Source organism: Phacochoerus africanus, chromosome 2 (assembly GCF_016906955.1).
Source record: "Phacochoerus africanus isolate WHEZ1 chromosome 2, ROS_Pafr_v1, whole genome shotgun sequence".
Classification (NCBI taxonomy): Eukaryota; Metazoa; Chordata; class Mammalia; order Artiodactyla; family Suidae; genus Phacochoerus; species Phacochoerus africanus.
The window spans coordinates 128,829,672-128,851,393 of record NC_062545.1 but is presented as its reverse complement, the minus strand read 5'-3'; the positions used below and the strand labels follow the sequence as shown (position 1 = coordinate 128,851,393).

Below are 21,722 nucleotides of genomic sequence, written 5' to 3'. Positions count from 1 at the left end.
TCACAACATTCTTAAGATTCCCGAAAGTATACAAAATGTTATGACTGTGTCCTGACAAGGAAATAACTCATCAGAAAGCACAACAATAATTTGAAGGTGATTAAGAAGGTAAAATGATAAATAAAACTTCAGAAGTATTTATTCTACTTACGTTTTAAATACAAGTGGGATGGAAAGTGATCAAACTGATCAGGTACAGAAGATTTTGAGGATGGATTCAAAAGATTTTCCTTGCTTTTCAAGAAGAAATCTACTGTGTCCAGCTGACGATTTTCTATACCTGCCTGAAATGGGAGAAAATCAGCAAAAAATTACAATAGAAAAAAACACCAGTACAGATTTTTGTTTTTTAAACTTTAGAACTTAATGTGCTGACACGGAAAGAGACACAAGGCTCTCTTATGGTGCAGGAATACCTGAGTTCAAGTGAGAATTCTGACAATGACATTGTGACCTGGGGCAAGTCTCTGTAACCATTCTGAACATCAGTTTCTGCTTCAGCAGAAATAGGAAGTTAGATGAGCAAACACTTCCAGCTCTTACCATTCTGTAATTCTAAAACCATTCAAAGTTAGGTACCTGGGGAATCACCCTCACAGTTAAGTTATAGTCTTTTTGAATTAAAATGTTAAAGTAGTATAATACAAAGTTAAACTGAAAAAGCAGGGTAAAAATACTCCCATTTTTAATTAGGCATCTGAGGAAAATTTCTATATAGAATATTTAAATATCACAGATACACACACACACAGAGCTGACCCTTGAACAACTTAGGTTAGGTATGCCAACCCTCTTGTGCAGTGGAAAACCAGCATATAACTTTACCATCATCCCTCTGCATTACAGGTTCCACATTCACATATTCAACAAACTTAGATTGTGTAGTATTTACTATGGAAAAAAAATTATAGAAGTGGACCTGTGTGGCTCAAACCTATTTTAATCAAGGGTCAATTATATGTGTGTTTATAAAATATATCTTTAAATGCCCAGCTGAACTGAAAAGAAAAGTGAGAAAAATCTTCAGAAGATAAAAACAAGCAGAAAGATAAACCCAGAAAAGTAAATCTCTAAAGCTAATTGCTATTGCCCAAATGTATCTGCAAATGTCTGATGGTCTGAAGCAGGGGCTGAAAAACAGGGGCCACCAACCAAAAAATCAGCCCCTGCTTGTCTTTGTAAAAGAAGTTTTATAGGAAAACAGTCACAGCTGTTCATTTACATACTGTCAATGGCTAAAATGACGTATCTGAGTAACTATAACAGAAATTTGTCTAGAAAATCTAAAATAGTTATTTCTTGGCCCTTGACAGAAAGTTTGCCACTCCTAGCCTAGAAAAATGTGCCTAAGAATCACCTGGTGAGCTTGTTAAAATGTGGATTGCTGAGCCCTGTCCCCACAGATTCTGATTCCCTAAATCTAAGGCAGGGCCTAAAAATTTGATAAATTCCCAGGTAATTGTGATACTGCTGATCTGGGGACCACACTTGAAGAAACAATGAGCTAAAGTTCTGGGTGTTAGGCCAGGCAGGCCGGGTGAGAGGTATTGGTGAGAGTTACTTGACAATCTCCAAAAGAGGATGAACTAGAAAAATTACTGCCACTAGAGGGAGCCCATAAACAAACTATGCCTTTGCACTGGGTGACGAGATTAAAAAAAACTGAATTACATTGATTAAGTAAGATTGTCAATACTCTCAGGTGATGTATGCTAAAGTGCTTAGGATGAAGACTTCTCAAGTTTTCGACTTTCAAATAGTTCATGAAAAACAAGAACTACACATACAGTCAAAATAAATGTGGCAAAATGTTAACAGTTGGTGAAGGGCGAAGAGGTAATTTCAAAATAACACTTTAAAATAGTAATTTTAGAAATAAGAAATATAGAAATTTAAACTAAGTACTCAGTAGATGTATTTAGTACCAGATTAGACATAGCCAAAAAGAGAATTAGTAAATTGAGTGATATAAAGAAATTATCCAAAGACTCAGAGAGATTTTAAGAAATTGAAAAAAGGAGTTCCTGCTATGGTGCAGTGGGTTAAGAATCTGACTGCAGGAGTTCCCATTGTGGGGCAACAGGATCGACTTTGGAGCCCTGGGACGCAGGTTTTGATCCCCAGCCCCACACAGTGGGTTAAGGATCCTGCATTGTTACAGCTGGAGTGTAGGTTGCAACTGCAGCTGGGATCTGATTCCTGAACTCCAAATGCTGTGAGGGCAGTCAAAAAAGGACCGAAAGGGAGTTCCCGTCGTGGCGCAGTGGTTAACAAATCCGACTAGGAACCATGAGGTTGCAGGTTCGGTCCCTGCCCTTGCTCAGTGGTTTAAGGATCTGGCATTGCCATGAGCTGTGGTGTAGGTTGCAGACGCGGCTCGGATCCCGCGTTGCTGTGGCTCTGGCGTAGGCCAGTGGCTACAGCTCTGATTCCACCCCTAGCCTGGGAAGCTCCATATGCCCCAGGAGCGGCCCAAAGAAATAGCAAAAAGACAAAAAAAAAAAAAAAATCTGACTGCAGTGGCTCAGGTTGATGCGGAGGCTTGGGTTTGATCCCCATCCAAGGGCAGTGGGTTAAAGGATCTAGCATTGCTGCCACTCTGGCTCAGATTCAATTTCTGCCCCAGGAACTTCCATATGCTGTAAGTGTGCCCACTAAAAAAAGAGAGAGAGAGAGAAAGAGAAATTGAGGAAAGTAGGAAAATTCTAACAACTTCTGATAAAAGCACCATTGTGACAACTAGAAAATACACATTCAGTTTTCAGGCACATGGAACATTTTATAAAAACTGAGTACTTTATAGGCTATAAGTGACTCTCAACAAATTTGCTCATCTGTATTTGAGAGGAGACTAAGGCCAAAACTACCATGCTGTAATACCACACCAATGCTGTAATTAAACTCATCATAGGCACACACAATGTACAAAGGCAGAGGCTTCACAGTAGCACTGCCTGAGTTCAAGTCCTGGCACTACTACTTACTGTCCAAGTATATCTGAATTAGAATTCCTAACCTCTGTGTTCCCTCATCTATAGACTAGAAATAAATAACAGTATTTACCTATAGGTTGATAAAAAATTAATAATACTCAATTATTAAGAATATTTAGGAAAAGTAACTATAGGGAAAAAACCTAAGAGTAAGCATCATTATTTCTGGATAATAGATTTATAAGACACTAATTTTATTTTTGCCCCATTACTCAAATTTTCTACAATAATATTTTACAGAACATAAAGGTAAGCTTTTCAACAAATGATCCTGGAACAACTGAATATCCACATACAAAAGAATGAGATTGGGTCCCTTCCACTTACCACACACAAAAATTAATCAAAATGCATCAAAGATCTAAATGTTAGCGCTAAAATTCTTTTAAAGAGTAAATCTTCATGACCTCACAATAGGCACTGATTTCTTACATATGACACCAAAAGAACAAGTGACACACACACACACACACACCCACCCACCCCAGGTAAGCCAATTTCATTAGAATTAAAAATTTTTGTGCTTCAAAGGATACCATCAAAATGGGAATGGGACTTGCCATTGTGGCTCAGCAGTAATGAAACTGACTAGTATCCATGAGGATGTGGGTTCAATTCCTGGCCTCACTAAGTGGATTAATGATCTGGGCTGGCCTTGTGCTATGGTGTAGGTCACAGATGAGGCTTGGATCCTGCTGTGGCTGTGGTATAGGCTGGCAGCAGCAGCTCTAATTCAACCCTTAACCTGGGAACTTCCATAAGCTGTAGGTTTGGCCCTAAAAAGGAAAAAACAGGAGGGGGTGTAAAAAGACAGAATTTGCTTGTGGCAAAGCAGGTTAAGGATCCAGCACTGTCACTGCAGTGGTTCAGGTTGCTTCTGTGGTGCAGGTTTGATCCTTGGCCTGGGAGCTTCCCCATGCCATGGGTATGGACCGGGGAAAAAAAGAAAAAAGAAAGATAAAAAGACAACCCATAGGAGTTCCCGTCATGGCTCAGTGGTTAACAAATCCGACTAAGAACCATGAGGTTGAGGGTTTGATCCCTGGCCTTGCTCAGTGGGTTAAGGATCACCACTATGAGCTGTGGTGTAGCTTGCAGACATGGCTCAGATCCCGTGTTGCTGTGGCTCTGGCGTAGGCTTGGCAGCTACAGCTCCGATTAGACCCCTAGCCTGGGAACCTCCATATGCCACGGGTATGGCCCTAGAAAAGGCAAAAAGACAAAAAAAAAAAGACATCCCATAGAACAGGAGAAAATATTTGCAAATCATATATCTCATAAGGGTCTAGTATCCAGAATATATAAAGTACTCTTAGAATGCAACAATAAAGACAAATAACCCAATTACACATAAGACAAAGAATTTAAGAAGACATTTTTCCAAATAGCCAGTAAGCACATGAAAGTTGAACACATGAGTCACTAGGAAAATGCAAGTCAAAGTCACAATGAGATACCACTTCAATTTGACTTTACAGATAAAAGGATGGCCATGATTAAAAAAAAAAAAAAATGGACAGTAACAAGTACTGGTAAGGATATGGAGCTATAGGAACTCCCATATATTGCTGCTGGCAGGAATGTAAAATAGTGCAACCACTGTGGAAAAGTTTAATGGTTCTTCAAAAAGTTAAATGACTTTGTAATTCCACTGCCAGGTATATACCAGAAAGAAATGAAAACAGATGGTGACACAAAAACTAGAACACCGCTATTCACAGAAGGATAATTCATGATAGCCAAAAGGGAAACGCCATCAATGAAAGAAGCCAGTCATGAAAAGACCACATATTTTATAATTCCATTGAAATGAAATGTACAGAATAGGCAAATACAGAGACAGAAAAATCAGTGTTTGGAAATTATGAAGATTTGGGAATGACTGCTAATACGTGTGCTGTTTCTCTTTTGGGGTGATAAAAATGTTCTGGAATTTGATAGTGGGAATGGTTTTATAACTCCAAACATACTAAAAACCACTGAGTTGTACATTAGATGGACAAATTTTACAGTTTGTGAATTGTATCTCAATAAAGCTGTTATTAAAAAAACAGACTGGCAGAGTAGGTTTGAAATTTGTTGGCAATGGCTCAGGTTGATGCAGAGGTATAGGTTCACTCCCCAGCCCAGCACAGTGGGTTAAAGGATCCAGCATTGATGTAGCTGCAGCTCAGATTCAATCCCTGGCTTGGGAACTTTGATATGCTGTGGGAACTGGGTTTTAAAAACAAAACAAAACAGACTGGCACCCAATATTATTAACTTCCAGTTTTCTACCTTTCATGCCTGTGTGGTATAGGACAAAGTGCCCAACTTTGATTCTAGCTCCTGCCTTATTAGTATGGCTGTGGGCCACTCACTCAACCATTCTGAACCTTAGGTTTTTCATCTGTAAAATGAAATGAATAAAAACTACCCAACCCATCTCATGTGATTATTTTAGGATAATTTAGAGAATGCATAGAAAAGAGTGTTTATGAACTATAAAATGCCATATAAATTCAGGTTATGTCACTACTACAGCTGGGTTAGAAGAGTAGGAACAGTAAAGTAGGAATAAGAGCTGTCCATAGCTTATTTCCATGTTATTTATTCTCATCAGCTTATTTTTGCCTCCATGTATTAAAATATTTTCTGTCTTAAATAGTGTTTATTATGATCTTAGATCTTTTAAAGCCAAAAAGGGTAAACTGCTAAGCAGAATTAGGATAATGAAATAGCCAAAACTAAGAAAATGGATGGGTAGAGACTACAGATCTTTCACTGCTAGGTTAGATGAATTTTCTAAATTTTTAATCAAATGAGAGTAGATAACAAAATAATCAAGCAAAGTTCTACAGACATTTAAATCTGTTACCTCTAGGGCATGTATGGGGATGGAGCACCTCCCCCAACCATTGAGATGGCAAAGTGAGTCCACAGTGCTGGCACTTCCATGGATCATTAGTCTATTTAAAAACTCCTCCTGAGTCAAACCAAACAAAACCAGAGAGAGTCCATTTTCTGTAAGAGAAACCAAAATTTGCTTTGATAAATTGTTAGGACTTAGGCTTTAGGATTATAATAGGAATTAATTTCTAATTACTCAATACTTCACCACTGTAATTGCAAATATATTATTGAATACCAGTAACTAATATGACCTTAATTAACAAATACACCATGATTTTTCAAAGAATGTTATTTTATAGACACTAACCACAAGGCAAGTTCTCCTAAGAGCAATGCATCCTATTAAATAATACAACTGTACTATCTTGCACAATCAATACCTGGAACCTTTAACTATTTACCAAGATACCACATTTCTGATTTACTAAAAGAAAACAAGTAATAGCAATGCTCTCAACACACAGAAAAATATGATTACTAAAGTGGGGGAGTTCCTGTTGTGGCTCAGTGGTTAATAAATCCAACTAGGAACCACAAGGTTGCAGAATCCCTGGCCTTGCTCAATGGGTTAAGGATCCGGCGTTGCCGTGAGCTGTGGTGTATGTCACAGACGTGGCTCGGATCCCACATTGCTGCGCTTGTGGCACAGACTGGCAGCAACAGCTCTGATTAGACCCCTAGCCTGGGAACCTCCATACGCCGTGGGTGCGGCCCTAGAAAAGACAAAACAAAACAAAAAAACCTGTGATACTGAAGAAGAAACACATGGTTAGTTCTATCAGAACACTCAGTACCTTTATAGGAGATTATGACATATATGCTAAACCAATATATACCTGACATAACAAACCCAAATGCCTACAAGGGCTAAGCAGGTGGGAAGAGTAGTGCAAGAAAACCTAACCTGAAAGAAAGTGGCCCATCTAAGAGCACTGAAATCCAGCTCTAATCCATAAATTACTGTGCAGGAATGGGGCTAAGGGTGCCAAATCTTCTGATTTTTCAGTAACAACTGGAAATCCAGATTTTGTGTGAAATCCTCTAATTTTACATGTTTATAATAAATAAAATTGTTTTAAAAACTCTATGAAGTGCAAGCCAAGCAAAATAAATTTGAGTTCATACATAGCTCACGAGCTGCCACCTTACAACATTTATGTGAAGTGACTGAAGTCCCATGAAAGACTCCCTGGGTTAAAACCAGCCTACCTACTCTTAAACACTTTCTGACTCAGTATTTCAGCATTCAGCTGAGCAGAAATGAAATGAACTTAATTACAAACTGAACATCTCAGGGAGCTCTCCTGTACCATACCAGGTTAAGAATCCGGTGTTGTCACGTAGCATCTTGGGTCCAATCCCTGGCCTGGGAACTTCCACATGTCAAGGGTGCAGCCAAAAAAAAAAAAATCCGAGACAACATCACTGAGACTAACACCAAATTTTCTCCATAAAAGGCTATGCTTAGAGGAACCAGAAGGCACTACCACCACCTGGTCAGCAGAGGTAAAATAGATGAGACCACCTCTCCACAATGAATCTCAACCTGATACAAGATGTTCTCACCTGTTAAAACAAGGCACAGTTGCTGGCCTCCACCGCTGTCTACAGGAATACATCTTTTACCCAGGGAAACGTACTGCATGCCCTGGGTCTCCAAATCCCATAGGGCAATGGTACAGCCTGTCCTTTCCACCGCCCAAATAAACAGTGCAGTAAAGCCTGTCACAGACACACATGTAAGCTCAAAGGGTTCCTCCTGTTCACTGATGCGCATTCTTTTCCATGATCTTCCTGGATCAACGATCTTGGAAGGACCTTTCTGTGGAAAATTATACTGGCTGTGCATTACATCCTGCAGAATGAAGGACCAGCTTGGCACACAGGTACGGTGGTCACCAGATTCAGTGGACTCCAAATGCAAAATATCCTGGAACCATGGAGCACAACAGTAATCTTCCAGCATAGAGCTCTTTATTGTTTCATTCAATGATGACAGCTGGGCTTTCCAAGACCTGGAAGATAGGGCAGAACTGCAGAACTCCCATCTGTCACAGTAAAAGGAACTAAGTAAAATATGAAGCCAAGCAAAAGTGCACTGAAGAATATAAAAGTGTCTACCTCTGTAAAGACTTTGAGTGAAAAGATACAGTGTCAGCAAGACAAATAATGAAAATAATAAAGTCAATCCAAAAAGGAGGCTTCTGTACCTATCGACTTGGAAGGAAAACTTGGTCAATTTCATGTTGTACTCAGAATTAACAGGATCATCTTCATCTATCCCCTTAGGGCCTTCAATAGGAACGTCCTCTAGAGTTCTTTCACATAATAGGTGTCCTGGGTGTTGCCTATATTTAAAAATAATAGCCACAGTAAAAAATGATGATCAACCCCAAATCTGTGTTATTACTGCCCCTGTTAAAAATAGAGGGGGGTGGAGTTCCCGTCGTGGCACAGTGGTTAACGAATCCAACTAAGAACAATGAGGTTGCGGGTTCGATCCCTGCCCTTGCTCAGTGGGTTAACGATCCGGCATTGAGCTGTGGTGTAGGTCGCAGACACGGCTCAGATCCCACGTTGCTGTGGCTCTGGCGTAGGCTGGCAGCTCTGATTAGACCCCTAGCCTGGGAACTTCCATATGCCGCGGGAAGCAGCCCAATAAATAGCAAAAAGACAAAAAAAAAAAAAAAGAGGGGGGTATGGGGCGGAGGTGTCGGAGTAGAAAGTATACAGACAATAAGTTTTCCTGACTCCGATTCCTATTCTCCATTGTTCAAGGCATAGCAATGGAAGGCAGAGTGATACAAAGTCAACCTTAAATTGTGATTCATTTGTAACTATGTGTGGAGATCAATGTTAACTAGATTGATTATAGTAATCATTTCATAATATACCCATATACATGTGTGTACTTGAAACTAATATAATTTTATATGTCAATTACATATCAATATTTAAAAATTTGACCCTTAGGGGAATTTAGGTTTAGGAAGAAATAAAAAATTCTACCTAGGGAGTTCCCATGGTGGTGCAGCAGAAACGAATCCAACTAGTATCCATGAGGAAGTGGGTTCAATCCCTGGCCTTGCTCAGTGGATTAAGGATCCAGTGTTGCCGTGCGCTGTGGTATAGATCGCAGACATGGTTCGGATCTGGTATTCCTGTGGCTATGGTGTAGGCCAGCAGCTGCAACTCTGATTTTACCCCTAGCCTGGGAATTTTCATATGCCTCACATTCGGCCCTAAAAAGCACACACACAAAAAAAAAACCCCAAAAAACAAAAAACTTTTACCTAAACTAATATATTTGAGACTTCCAACAACCTCATGAGGTAAAATAAGCTTCTTTTGAAGATATGGGAAACTGAGGCTCAGAGAAACAGTGGAACTGGATTTGAACCAGGTAAAGGTGATCATAAGCCCAGGCTCTTAATCACTCACCATACCACCCCCACAAATAAGACTGAGGCTGAGACCAGGGGAATGCATAAGAATTAGGAAGACAAAGTATGAGCGCAGGTGTAGATGAAGAGATGGCTGTCACATTTCAGAAGCATAAAGAAGGCCATGGTGGCAAAAGATAGTCAATGAGAAGCAACATGGTGAGGGATGACCTTGGCAGCGGACAGATGGGGCTAGGCTTCAAGACTTTTAGCTTGGATCTTGGGAGAGAAAGAAGCTAAAGAAGGGTTTTAAGCAAAGAAGCCATATGATCAGACACAGAAGAGCAGCTGTGGGGAGAATGGGATGCACGTAAACCCCCTGAGCACTTAAATGATAAACCTTTGACCCTTTCAGCAATTTGAAGGGAACAGATTGACATACATTTGTCAAGGAGATGACAAAAAGAAGTTAGAGATGGCCAGGTGACAGTGAGAAAAGACACCCTGTCCCCCGATGTTCAGACCTGGCTGTCCTCTAATAAGATACACATTTTACCATCACCCCTCTGCCTACTCCACAGAGGATGGATTTGACGGGGGAGAACGGCTATGAGGAGAGTAATTACAAGGCTGTTAGGCTAGTTCAAGTAAGCGAGGACAGCAGCACGGACCAGTGATGGCAGAGGAGTTAAGACAAGTGGACAGATTCCAGAAAGACTCGGGAGACAGAACGGCTAGGACCTGGTGATTAACTGGACGTGGACCTAATACTCAAAAGAGGCTGGAGATGTAGACAAGAGAGGAAACAGAAACCAGTCCCTGAGCATGAGGGGAGGAATGGGATCCAGAGCACACACAGAGGGATGGACCTTCATGGGAGGAGGGAACCCTTTCACTGTAAGAGGATGGAAGATGGAGAAGATGAGTGCAGGACGTGGGGGGAGGGGGATTTGCAATTTCCTGTGAGAAACTGAAAGGGCTCCCTTTAGATGGGTTCCACTTCTTTCATAAAGTAGGAGGTAAAGAGATGAACAGAGGTTTGAGGAAAATGGAGGTTTAATACCACTGTTGTAAAGAATGGACTCATGAAAAGGCATTGTAAAATTTCCAGGCAACATGAGAGACCGCAGAAGGTAGCGAGTGTGAACTTAGAGTGGTCCCCATTTTCCTTTCTGGTTCTCTCACAGACGTGCAGTTGCTTGGGTGCAGGGAATGAGAAGGCAGAATAAAAGAAAAGGACTTGTCAGACCAAGTGCTACCACAGGGCAGGAGCAAGAGTTTAGGGCACATGCAAGAAAGTGACTGAAATGACGGGTCACAGAATCTATGCTGCCAAGGGAGGGACGTGAAGACAGGACCCCCTCCTGTCTTCACTTGTGAACTCAAAGGACTGGGATTCCAATGACGCCAGATGACAGAAGTGGGGGTACTTGGGTAAGCAAGCGCTAAAGCTGGAGCAACTGTGGTCAGATTGGGGTGTGCAGAACAGTGATTCATGGCAGGAGCAGTTTCACATAATGACAAAGCCCAGGGTATAACTATGGGAAAGGACAGCTAACGTAAACTAGACGGAAAAGTCACTGACAGTGAACTGAATGAACAAACCATGAGGAACTTACAGGGAGCTTACAAACTCCATAGGAAACATACACACACACACACACACACACACAATCAGAGAAACAAGAACACCCAATTAAGTGCCAAACTGTAGTTCAAAGCAGAGGTGCTCGAGAAGTCTGAAGGGGAGAATCATAAAATGAGGAGAAATGTACAAACGGAAGAAATTTTAATAAGGAGTAACTTTACGAAAGAGGTGGAACTCAAAGCATGGACAGGACTTGATAAATGAAAAGAGAGGACTGACATTTGGTGGGGGTGGGAAAGAACTAGTGTCAGGAGGCCAGAACGGTACAAACACTTTCATATTTCAGAGCACTCTTAGAAAAGAAACACCCAGTCAACTTCCTGGAGAAGTCACACCATTAAAGTGCACCGATGTAAACAGTTAATGGATAGCGATCACTCATTTAGTTGGACAGGACAGATCCCTAAATTGACTCCAGGGAACAGAACAGTAGTCTTCACTGGCTGATGTTACAGGGGCTGACTTCAGTGAAATTTGTCCTGAGGAAGTGTCTGGTGCTCTCTTCAGTGTTCTCCTGGGATGCAGCCAAAACATGCAGAGGAAAAGAACCCTACACTCACCAGAGCAGCCGAGGTGGCTTTCCTCCCTCCTCACCTGTCAAACTGTTTTCCAAGGAAGAAGATTAGGAGTCAACTCTACACATAAGGACATATTTTAGTTGGTGAAAATGACCTACAGATAAATAAGCACACAGTCTTAAAATGTGCTCATCGTCCCTGCTCAACGATGTTTTTAAATCAAACTTATTTTTTATTAGGGTAGAGCTGATTTACAGTGTTGAGTCAATTTCTGCTGTACAGCATAGTGACCCAGTCATATTCGTGTGTGTGTGTGTGTGTGTGTGTGTGTATACACATTCTTTTTCTCATTATCTTCCATCATGGTCTATCCCAAGAGAATGAGTATAGTTCCTTGTGCTATACAGTAAGACCTCATTGCTTATCCATTCTAAACATAATAGTTTTCATTTACCAACCCCAGACTCCCCATCCATCCCACTTCTTCGCCTCTCCCCTTTGGCCACTAGAGACTCTCATACTACGTGAAATAAGTCAGAAAGAGAAGGACAAATACCATACAATATCACTTACATATGGAATCTAAAATATGGCACAAATGAACATAACTATAAAACAGAAATAGACTCAGACATAGAGAAAAGATTTTTTTTAAAAAGAAAAAAGTGTTAAAAGGCCATTTGAAACAAATGAAAAAGATCACAGTAGGAAGAAGTTCTGGCTGATAAGTGAAGAGGAAATTAACCCTTTTATGTGAACCAAACAATGAGCAATTAGCCCATCAAAGTACATTTCCAACTTGTACTCAGATATTTGTTTATTTCATTCATATGAAGTTATGACCAAAAATCCTAATGGTTTGAAATGGCCCTAAATACTGAAAGTCACAGATTAGCCTACTTTAAGATAAGCAAGTTGCAACAAATAGGCTGTTCTGTGTGTGTGTATACTCACATATATACATATTCCTCTCAAACATTAGAAAACAGAAGTAGGGAGTTCCTTTGTAGCTCAGCCGTAACAAACCTGACTAGTATCCATGAGGATGTGAGTTGGATCCCTGGTCTTGCTCAGTGGGTCAAGGATCCGGTGTTGCAGTGAGTCGTGGTATAGGTTGCAGATGTGGCTCAGATCCAGTGTTGCTGTGGCTGCGGTGTAGGCCAGAAGCTGTAGCTCCCATTCAACTCCTAGCCTGGGAACTTGTATATGCCCAGGTGAAGCCGTAAAAAGAAAAAGAAAAAAAAAAAAAGGAAGTACTCAATTTTTACCAATACATTTAGAAAGCTAAAAGTGTGGGCCTTCCAAGGGAAACACCTGAGGAAATTCTCAACTGGAGAAAGCGAGGTTAATATATCTTCTCAAAGTCCCTCAAGTGAAAAGTGATCCCTTAGGCAGCCAGAACCCCGAGCTACATAAGGCACAACACTAAAACAGGCTAAGTCCCATTTCTCTTCTACTCTAGTGTTGATAAGAGGTGATTAAATAACGCATAATAGCCAAGGGCTTTTTAAAATGTGCTTGACTACTCTTCACCTATGATGATATAAGCCACATATAACATATATAAATCAAAATCAAAACCTGGACATGCATCCAGAAATAAAAAGGTGGTCATCTGTACAAATTTTTATACTGTAAGCTTACTATGCAGTAGCTAAAACATGATCAACAAACAGAGGAAGAAAACTGGTTAAAACAAACAAAAAAGCTAACACATACATTTTTAACCCCTTATGGGTCCAATTATTTACCTCAAATTAGCGAAGGAAGCAATCCACATACCTGAAATACAAATTTAAGTTAAGAGCAACTGCAGTGTTGGAGGAGCTGACAATCACTATAACATCTAGGTCTTGAGACACTTTCAGTGAAGTAAAGGAAGAAATCGTAGATGGCTCCCGTGGCTGTTCATTACACATATCTTCTTGATGAAGTGCTAAGTCCACATGAGCTACATGTCTGCCATCCACAATGTCAAAAATGTCTTTGAGTAAGAGTTAAAGAAAATGCCAGTCTTAAGTATACCTAACCATTTAAAACACAGGACAAGATAGAGTTACAGACTTTGATGCTCCAACCTTATAGGAATAATAACAGAAGGAAAATGGACACTAACAACCCTGTCACATTAACCAGGTGACTATGAAGTTGGTGAACCAATAAATGACCTGATAGAGAGTTTGCTCAACAATACTTGCTAAATCTCCACTGTGTGCCAGGTCCTGAAACATTACTAATATTTTCCACTCGTGTTCTACAACAGTGCTGTCCAAAAGAAACATAATGCAAGCCTTATCTGTCATTGTAAATCTCTCAGTAGCCTTATTAAAAAAGTAAAAGGAAGCCAGTGAACCTAATTTTAAGAATTTATTTAACCCAACACATCCAAAATATTATCATCTCTACATGTAATAAATCTTTTAAAAATTGAGGGGTTCCTGCTGTGGCACAGTGGTTTAAGAATCTGACTGCAGGTGCTAAGGTCACTACGGAGGCATGGATTCAATCCCTGGCCTAGTGCAGTGGGTTACAGGATCTGGCTTTGCTGCAGCTGTGGTGTACATTGCAGTTGCTGCTCAGATTCAGTCTCTGGCCTGGAAACTTCCATATGCCTCGGGTGAGGTCATAATTTTTTTTTTTAATTGTAAAAAATTGAGGTATTTTACATCTTTTTTTCATACAAGTGTTCAAATCTGGTTATTTTAAACTTACAGTCCATCTCAACTTAGACAATGAATTTTTATTGGAAATACCTGGTCTGTATTTAGACTTCAAAAATTAATATTTGAGAACTTGGAACAACCAAAGTTGTTCCAAATATACTCAAAAGCTCTCCAATAACTGAATCAATTCAATTATCAGACTTTAAATCTGATAGTTAAATAAATTAAGAATTTGGTTCTTCAGTCATGCTGGCCAATCTCAAGTGCTCAACAGCAACATATGCCTACTGTGTTGGACAGCACAGTCCTATAACTGTGCTGTGCTGGCAACAAAAATGAAGTTAATCCAATATGCTATAACATTTTTTACAACAGAAATTTTCTTTTTCTTTTTTTTTTTTTGTCTTTTTTAGGGCCAAACCCGAGGCATATGGAGGTTCCCAGGCTAGGAGTCCAATCGGAGCCAGAGCCATAGCAACTCAGGATCCGAGCAGCGTCTGCAATCTACACCACACTCATGGCAAGGCCGGATCCTCAGCCCATTGAGCGATGCCAAGGATCGAACCCACAATCTCATGGTTCCTAGTTGGATTAGTTAACCACTGAGCCACAACGGGAACTCCTACAACAGAAATGTTAATACAGGCTATGATATAAGTAAAAGGAAGAGCTACTTCTTTGTCTTTTTGTCTTTTCTAGGGCCCGTGACATATGGAGGTTCCCAGGCTAGGGGTCTAATCAGAGATGCAGCCACCGGCCTACACCAGAGCCACAGCAACTCGGGATCCAAGCCGAATCTGCAAGCTACACCACAGCTTACGGCAATGCGGGATCCTTAACCCACTGAGCGAGACCAGGGATCAAACCCACAACCTCATGGTTCCTAGTCGGTTCTGTTAACCACTGCACCATGACGGGAACTCCAGAAGAACTACTTCTTAAATGCAGAGGTAAAGTTCCAAAAACATTCAAGGGATCACTCTTTAAAAAATAATTTTGTTGATGACCTATGAATCTGCTAAATACAAAAAAATCCATGATACTTTCCAAAAACAAATTAAAAATGGTTATGTAAACTATATGATTGTCTAGCATGATGGAATCATCATTAGAGATAAGAGACATATTACATTCACACATGAAAATGTGTATATCACATCCTAAGCAGTCCTCTAAATCCTTCCTCGGACAAGCACAAAGTAGATATTTGGTAAGAAGATTCTGAATAAAAAGGTAATGTAGAACACACACAATTTAAAAACAACATTTGGCTGCGGAAGACAATTTTAAGGAGTTCCCATCGTGGCGCAGTGGTTAACGAATCCGACTAGGAACCATGAGGTTGCGGGTTCGATCCCTGCCCTTGCTCAGTGCGTTAATGATCCGGCATTGCCATGAACTGTGGTGTAGGTCACAGACACGGCTCGGATCCTGCGTTGCTGTGGCTCTGGCGTAGCCGAGGGGCTACAGCTCTGATTTGATCCCTAGCCTGGGAACCTCCATATGCCGTGGGAGCGGCCCAAAGAAGCAGCAAAAAGACAAAAAAAAAAAAAAAGAAGACGATTAAGACTATAAAAACAATGTATACTTATAATCTGAGAAACATTTGAATGGAATATAAAGCAATGTAACTAGTATTTTAAGTTCATGAACATCTTTTTCCCTGAAAGCATTACTGAAAAGCTAACAATTCTACCTACAGTCCAGTCCCTAAACCTAAAAGCCTACAAGGCCCATCTTTATAGGTATTCTCCTCCCCAACCTATAAACACCTTTACCAACAAGGATACAGATCCAGCCTAAACTACTCAAAACAAAAAGAATTCCTCTGCAGAGCTGTGTGTCAATAATCCTGTCCACCGTCTGTGCAGGTAAGGGTAATGTAAAACAGCTGAGTACCCTAATCTCAGCATTTCTTTCAGGAAATATAATGTGTAGGACGATACATTTGTTGATGAATAATAATGATCTGTTACTGTGAAATGACAGAATTCTCAAAGATAACAAAGACATACCTATAAAACAAAAGAATATTGTATCAAACTCACTGGTTACAATTTTACAATTGGTAAATCTGATTCTGTTAACATAACACAAACAAAATAAAAAAGAACAGACATTTGACTAAGCCCAACTCTAGGCAATTATTGATCAAACTCACTTAAGTAAATGGTCATTGGAAAGTAGGTAAGGGGATAAATAAAGATGACCTATGATGTCTCTGTGCCTTCTGTTTATGGCCAGAGTGTGGCAGCACACCAGAAGATTTAAAAAGACTACTAACACACAAGACCCCAAAAGAACAATCATAGACTCTTTATAAAAAGGAAAAGACGGAGTCGTGGCACAGTGGTTAACGAATCTGAGTAGGAACCATGAGGTTGCAGGTTCGATCCCTGGCCTTGCTCAGTGGGTTAAGGATCCAGCGTTGCTGTGAGCTGTGGTGTAGTCCGCAGACACGGCTCAGATCCAGCATTGCTGTGGCTCTGGCGTAGGCTGGCGGCTACAGCTCTTATTGGACCCCTAGCCTGGGAACCTCCATATGCCACAAGTGCCGCCCTAGAAAAGACAAAAAAAAAAAAAAAAAAAGGAAAAGAAGGAACCTTATAACCAAGGTGGCAAAGATACTACTGCCTTAAAAATAAAGGCCTGAGTGCTTTGATTTTTGCTGCCTTCAGCCTTCAGGATGGGATATAGCAAACAGCTCTGTCTCACTCTCACACTGTCCAACAGAAACACAATGTGCGCCACCAAATATGAGCCCATGTGTAATTTTAAATTTTCTAGTAGGTGCATTTAAAAAAATAAACAGGTTAAACTGATTTTAATATATATTATTTACCCCATAGTCAAAATATCAGATCAACATGTAATAACTCAAAAACTTTTAAATACTAATTCTTCAAATCTGAAATGTATTTTACATGCAAAGGACATATTAATTCATATTAACTACATTAAGGGCTTAGTAGCCTCATGTAGCTAGGTGCCTACTGTATGGGACAAGGGAGATTATCCCTTTCTGATTTCATCTCTATAAGAACTTTTCCTGAAATATATAAAATTATATGGATTCAAACATGCTAAAAGACGACTTGCAAATACTTACTGACATTTTGATCTCCAATGAACTTTTGCAATGTCTCCTCACTATAGCTATACAAAACGGTTGCATCACATCTTCCATCTTTCAAATTAAACTCATAGATGAGCAGTTCATAATTTTCACTAAGAGCAAGCAGTCTGGGCTTGTCTGTTGGTGTCCCAGTGTTATGAGAATCCTCCCATACAAACCTAAGGAAAAAATACAGATTATTTGTCATATTCTATACCCACATTAATATTTACCCACAGTGGTGAGGGTAAACGGACAGAATGAGTAGAGAACAGCTCTTTAGTTTACCTAATAGCATTTATTCTATATACAACCTAAGGGAATGTAAACTGCCCTAGGATTTCCTGTCCCTTTCCCTTTCCTCCTTTCCCTTCTTCACCTCTTTCCCCGCAGCCTCCTTCACTAAAAAACAAGAATATAGAAGTGGGTGGTGAAAAGGTGGCAAGGAACAAGAAATGGTGGCTGTTTTATTTCTTCATCCTAAATCCTGACAATGACATGTTTAAAGGAATTTGTCATGATCAAGCATAAGTTCCAACCACCAAATACTTGTATTATTTATAAGAGGTGGTGCTAAAAACTAACAATTTTTTTTTTTTTTTGGTCTTTTTGCCTTTTCTAGGGCCACTCCCGAGACGGGAACTCCCTAACAATATGTTTTGTTCATTTAAATGCTTTCAATGATTTTTTAAAAAAGTGATTATTTATATTCAGAAACTTTGAAGGCTTAAATAGCACAGTAAGAAGCTCTGCCCAACAAAAACTTTGTGATAATGGAAGTGTCCTTCATATCTGTACTGTCCAAAACAGTAGCCAACAGCCACATGTGGCCAGTGAGCACTTGAAAGTGGGTAGTGCAACTGAGAAACTAATAGCTAATGGCTAACATGCTGGACAGGCCATTACAGAATATTTTAAGTATTATAATATCAAAATAGGAGTTCACACCGTGGCTCAGTGGTTAACAAACCCAACTAGGAACCATGAGGTTTCGGGTTCGATCCCTGACCTTGCTCAATGGGTTAAGGATCCGGTGTTGCCGTGAGCTGTGATGTAGGTTGCAAACATGGCTCGGATCCCTCGTTGCTGTGGCTCTGGTATAGGCTGGCAGCTGTAGCTCCGATTAGACCTCTAGCCTGGGAACCTCCATATGCTGCAGGAGCGGCCCAAGAAATAGCAAAAAGACCAAAGAAAAAAAAACCCAACAACCAATATGGCTAACAAGGATGGAAAAAGACTAATGATGCTACAACTTCAGATTAAATAATGAAATAAAGTTACTCTAAGGAGTTTCCATTATAGCTCAGTGGGTTACCAACAACTAGTATCCATGAGGATGCAGGTTCAATCCCTGGCCTCGATCAGTGGGTTTAGGATCTGGTGTTGCCGTGAGCTATGGTGTAGGTTGCAGCAGAGGCTCAGATCCCGCATTGCTGTGGCCATGGCATGGGCCAGCAACTGCAGATCTGATTCAACCCCTAGCTTCAGAAGTTCCATATGTCAAAGGTTTGGCCCTAAAAATACAAAAATAAATAAAGTTACTTTAAAAAAAATAAAAGTGCCCCAAATCTAAAAACAATGCAATGGAATGAGATTGAGACCACCATGCTGAAAAAGCTACATCTTTTTTAAAAAGTTTTTTTCTACAGAAGTAGTAAGTTGTTTTTTCTAGAAACAGTGGACTTGGTGGTATTATGTTATTATTAGAGAGGAATATTGACACTTTCTATTTGTCTTTATATTTAAATTGATAATGTCTCATAGTCAATTCCTGTTTACTCAGAAAACCTGAAAAATCTCAATGTCAAATACTGAAAAAATTAAACAAATTAAGATATATTTAAAAGACAGAATACTATAAATCCAGTGATATAATTTGCATATAGAACTACACTGACACGTGGAAAAACAAGATTTTCAGTGAAATGACTATAGAGTGTACAGTGATTTCAACAGTATACAAAGGACCTTATATTCCTTGAGAATATTAGGATGCAAATTCTGCACACTATAAACCTGTCATTATTTCTACCCTTTTAAGTATTTTAACTGAATTAAAATTTAATTCAACTAAAAAAAACTAAAAAGAAGCCCTCTTGATCCTCCCTCACTCTAATTTTATATAATAGTTTATGAAAGCCCCCATTATTTCATATGTGTTCTGCTTATCTTCTACTAGGTTCTCAAACACCTAGAGTTCTTCTGCCTCATTCTTTACAGGGCTGTGTTCATAGGTACTTAACATTGTTCAATAAACTAACTTCCAGTAAGGAAAGCATTCTTTCCTAGCAATTAGAGATCAGGAATAAGGAAGACAAACATGAAACATGCTAAAGCATTTACTGATTTTACAAACGAATCTCTACTGTCAGTCACTGTTATAGGATCTGGAGACTCCAGGGTAAGAATCCTCCCTGGCTACTAAGCCGTAAACAGAATATTTCTAACATGTTTTCTGTTATTAAAAAGAGTCCACTAGAAGAGTCAGGAGGTACTCTCGAACTTAATGATGTACAGTGTGGAAAGTAATACATGATTGAAATTATGTCTCTTTTCTCCCAACCATACAACCTCACAGAGAAGAACTGTCTCATTACACTTTTTAGGCACTGCTACTAGCTAACGAACAAAAAGCTCATGAGAATCTGTTGAGTGAATGAGTGAGTAGAAAAACTAGGCTCTGTCCTTGAAAAGGGAAAGTCCAAAATGAAGTAAAAATCCATTTTACAAAACGAAACAAACAGGCTAATTCAAATTACAGAGGATTCCCCCCGCTCCACAGCTGACATCTCCAACAGATTTAACAGAAAATGGGCGTGCTGCAAAGCAAGGCGATAATTACTCAACCAGCGCCCAAACTGAGACCCATTCCAGTTTCTCTGCAGCTGCAGAGGATCAGGATGGTCTCCCACCACTCAAAACCAGAAAGGACCGGGCTGAGACGCCACTTGGGAAGAAAAGGTTCCGAGAAAGAACCAGGCCAGCCTCTGAGGCGTTGCCCTCCGTCGTCATTCCTCTCTCGCTACCTCTAGGACAGGAGGGGAGCAAAGGGGCTAGCCTTGGCTTGGCTTCCCCTGCACGGACAGGCCAGGCCTCAGCACTTACTGCCGAAAAGGGCCGTCCAGGCAGCAGCCGCAGCCGCCCCGGCCGCCCGGAGCCAAGGAAAGCACCTGAAGGGACCCTGCAGCTGTCAGGCTCCCCAGGACCTCCTGTTCTCTGTGCAGCTGCGCCCGGGATCCCAGCCGCCCCGTTGCCTCGGAGGGGACCGACACCAACAACACGGGTAAAACCCGCTCCATGACTTCAGCGTTTCCTGCTGCCTTCTCTGCAGTCATTCTGGGCCCGCTGTTCCTTCCGGTCCCCTGAGCTCAGTTGCTTCCTGCGCATGCGCAGTACAGCCCACCCGCTGTCAGTCTCGTGACTTTTTGGGAAAAAGCAGCGCTGAAATTCCGTCCAGTTACGCATCTCTGCCACGCTGCGTTCCACTCCCACCCACTCCAAAAAAGTCGGATCAGTCTTAATATCAAGCTCATTTTTGATGAGAATTGAGGGCATCCATTAGCTCCCTAAGGAGGCTGCAACAGCTGTTCTCTCTCTGTGGCATTACCCTTTGCCTTCTCACTCCAGCTGCCTCCTATTGCAGACTGGTCCCTGCTTCTTCTCTCAGCCTTCCTTACTGAGCTGTTTTTTGCTCACAGACTCTGAGTGGTGCAGTGTCCTTGGTAGCTGGACCTATCCATCGTGAGGGAGTTGACATGATGCTGAGATCAAATAACACCCATTGTAACAGGCAGAGGAAATGGGTGGGTAAGAGGAGGAGATGGTAGAGTTCCTGTTTTCTACTACTCTTTCTCTGAGAAGGATGATCCAAGATCCGCAACAGAGGGGGAAGAGAAGAGGTGGGGAGTAGGCATTTTGGAAAGGTCTAATAGCAATGCGTTTCTTAACACATTCTCTTCCACAATCAGGTGGTGTCTCACAGCTATTGAAGGTCATTTCCTCTGTGTTTTGATTCTCATAATCCTCTTGTTCCAGGACTTTGTGCCTATAAACTTCTTTTTCTCCTGCGTTACTACCACCCTTCCTTTACTGGGCCCCTTCCTTTACTAGAATGCTTTCACATCATGTAGGCTATAATGTCCCTCTTAAAAAAAAAAATCCTAGGTTTCTTTCATGGCATGAAGGAAACAAATCCGACTAGGAACCATGAGGTTTCGGGTTCAATCCCTGGCCTCCCTCAGTGGGTTTCCATGAGCTGTAGTGTAGGTTACAGATGTGTTTAGGTTCCTGTGTTGCCGTGGCTGTGGCTGGCAATTGTAGCTCTGACTTGACCCCCAACCTGGGAACCTCCATATGTCACAGATGCAGCCCTAAAAAAAAGTGAAAAAAAAATCCTTTATATACATTGACTACTACCTATGGTCACATTTCTCTACATCCTTTTCACAAGATTGCAAGTTGATCCTTCTTGTAGTCATTCCCTCTTTATTCTCCTCAACTCTTCTATTCA

The 21,722-nt window shown here is 40.7% G+C and overlaps 1 protein-coding gene across 3 annotated transcripts in view; it reads right to left on the bottom strand.

The window, feature by feature from the left end:
- The window catches only part of SPG11 (SPG11 vesicle trafficking associated, spatacsin), a 101,915-nt gene extending 81,331 nt beyond the window's left edge, over positions 1-20,584 (bottom strand). For 2 of the 3 annotated variants that reach the window (XM_047766478.1, XM_047766480.1), the window contains exons 1-8: positions 20,318-20,584; positions 17,207-17,391; positions 15,888-16,112; positions 13,217-13,418; positions 8,096-8,233; positions 7,452-7,900; positions 5,851-5,996; positions 152-284 (exon numbers count right to left, since the gene is read on the bottom strand). In XM_047766478.1, the coding sequence (XP_047622434.1) occupies positions 152-284; positions 5,851-5,996; positions 7,452-7,900; positions 8,096-8,233; positions 13,217-13,418; positions 15,888-16,112; positions 17,207-17,391; positions 20,318-20,547 (1,708 nt within the window). In that variant the 5' untranslated portion in view covers positions 20,548-20,584. The remainder of the gene's footprint in view (positions 1-151; positions 285-5,850; positions 5,997-7,451; positions 7,901-8,095; positions 8,234-13,216; positions 13,419-15,887; positions 16,113-17,206; positions 17,392-20,317) is intronic. The other variant, XM_047766479.1, reaches the window with a different exon arrangement.
- Positions 20,585-21,722: the final 1,138 nt, after the last annotated feature.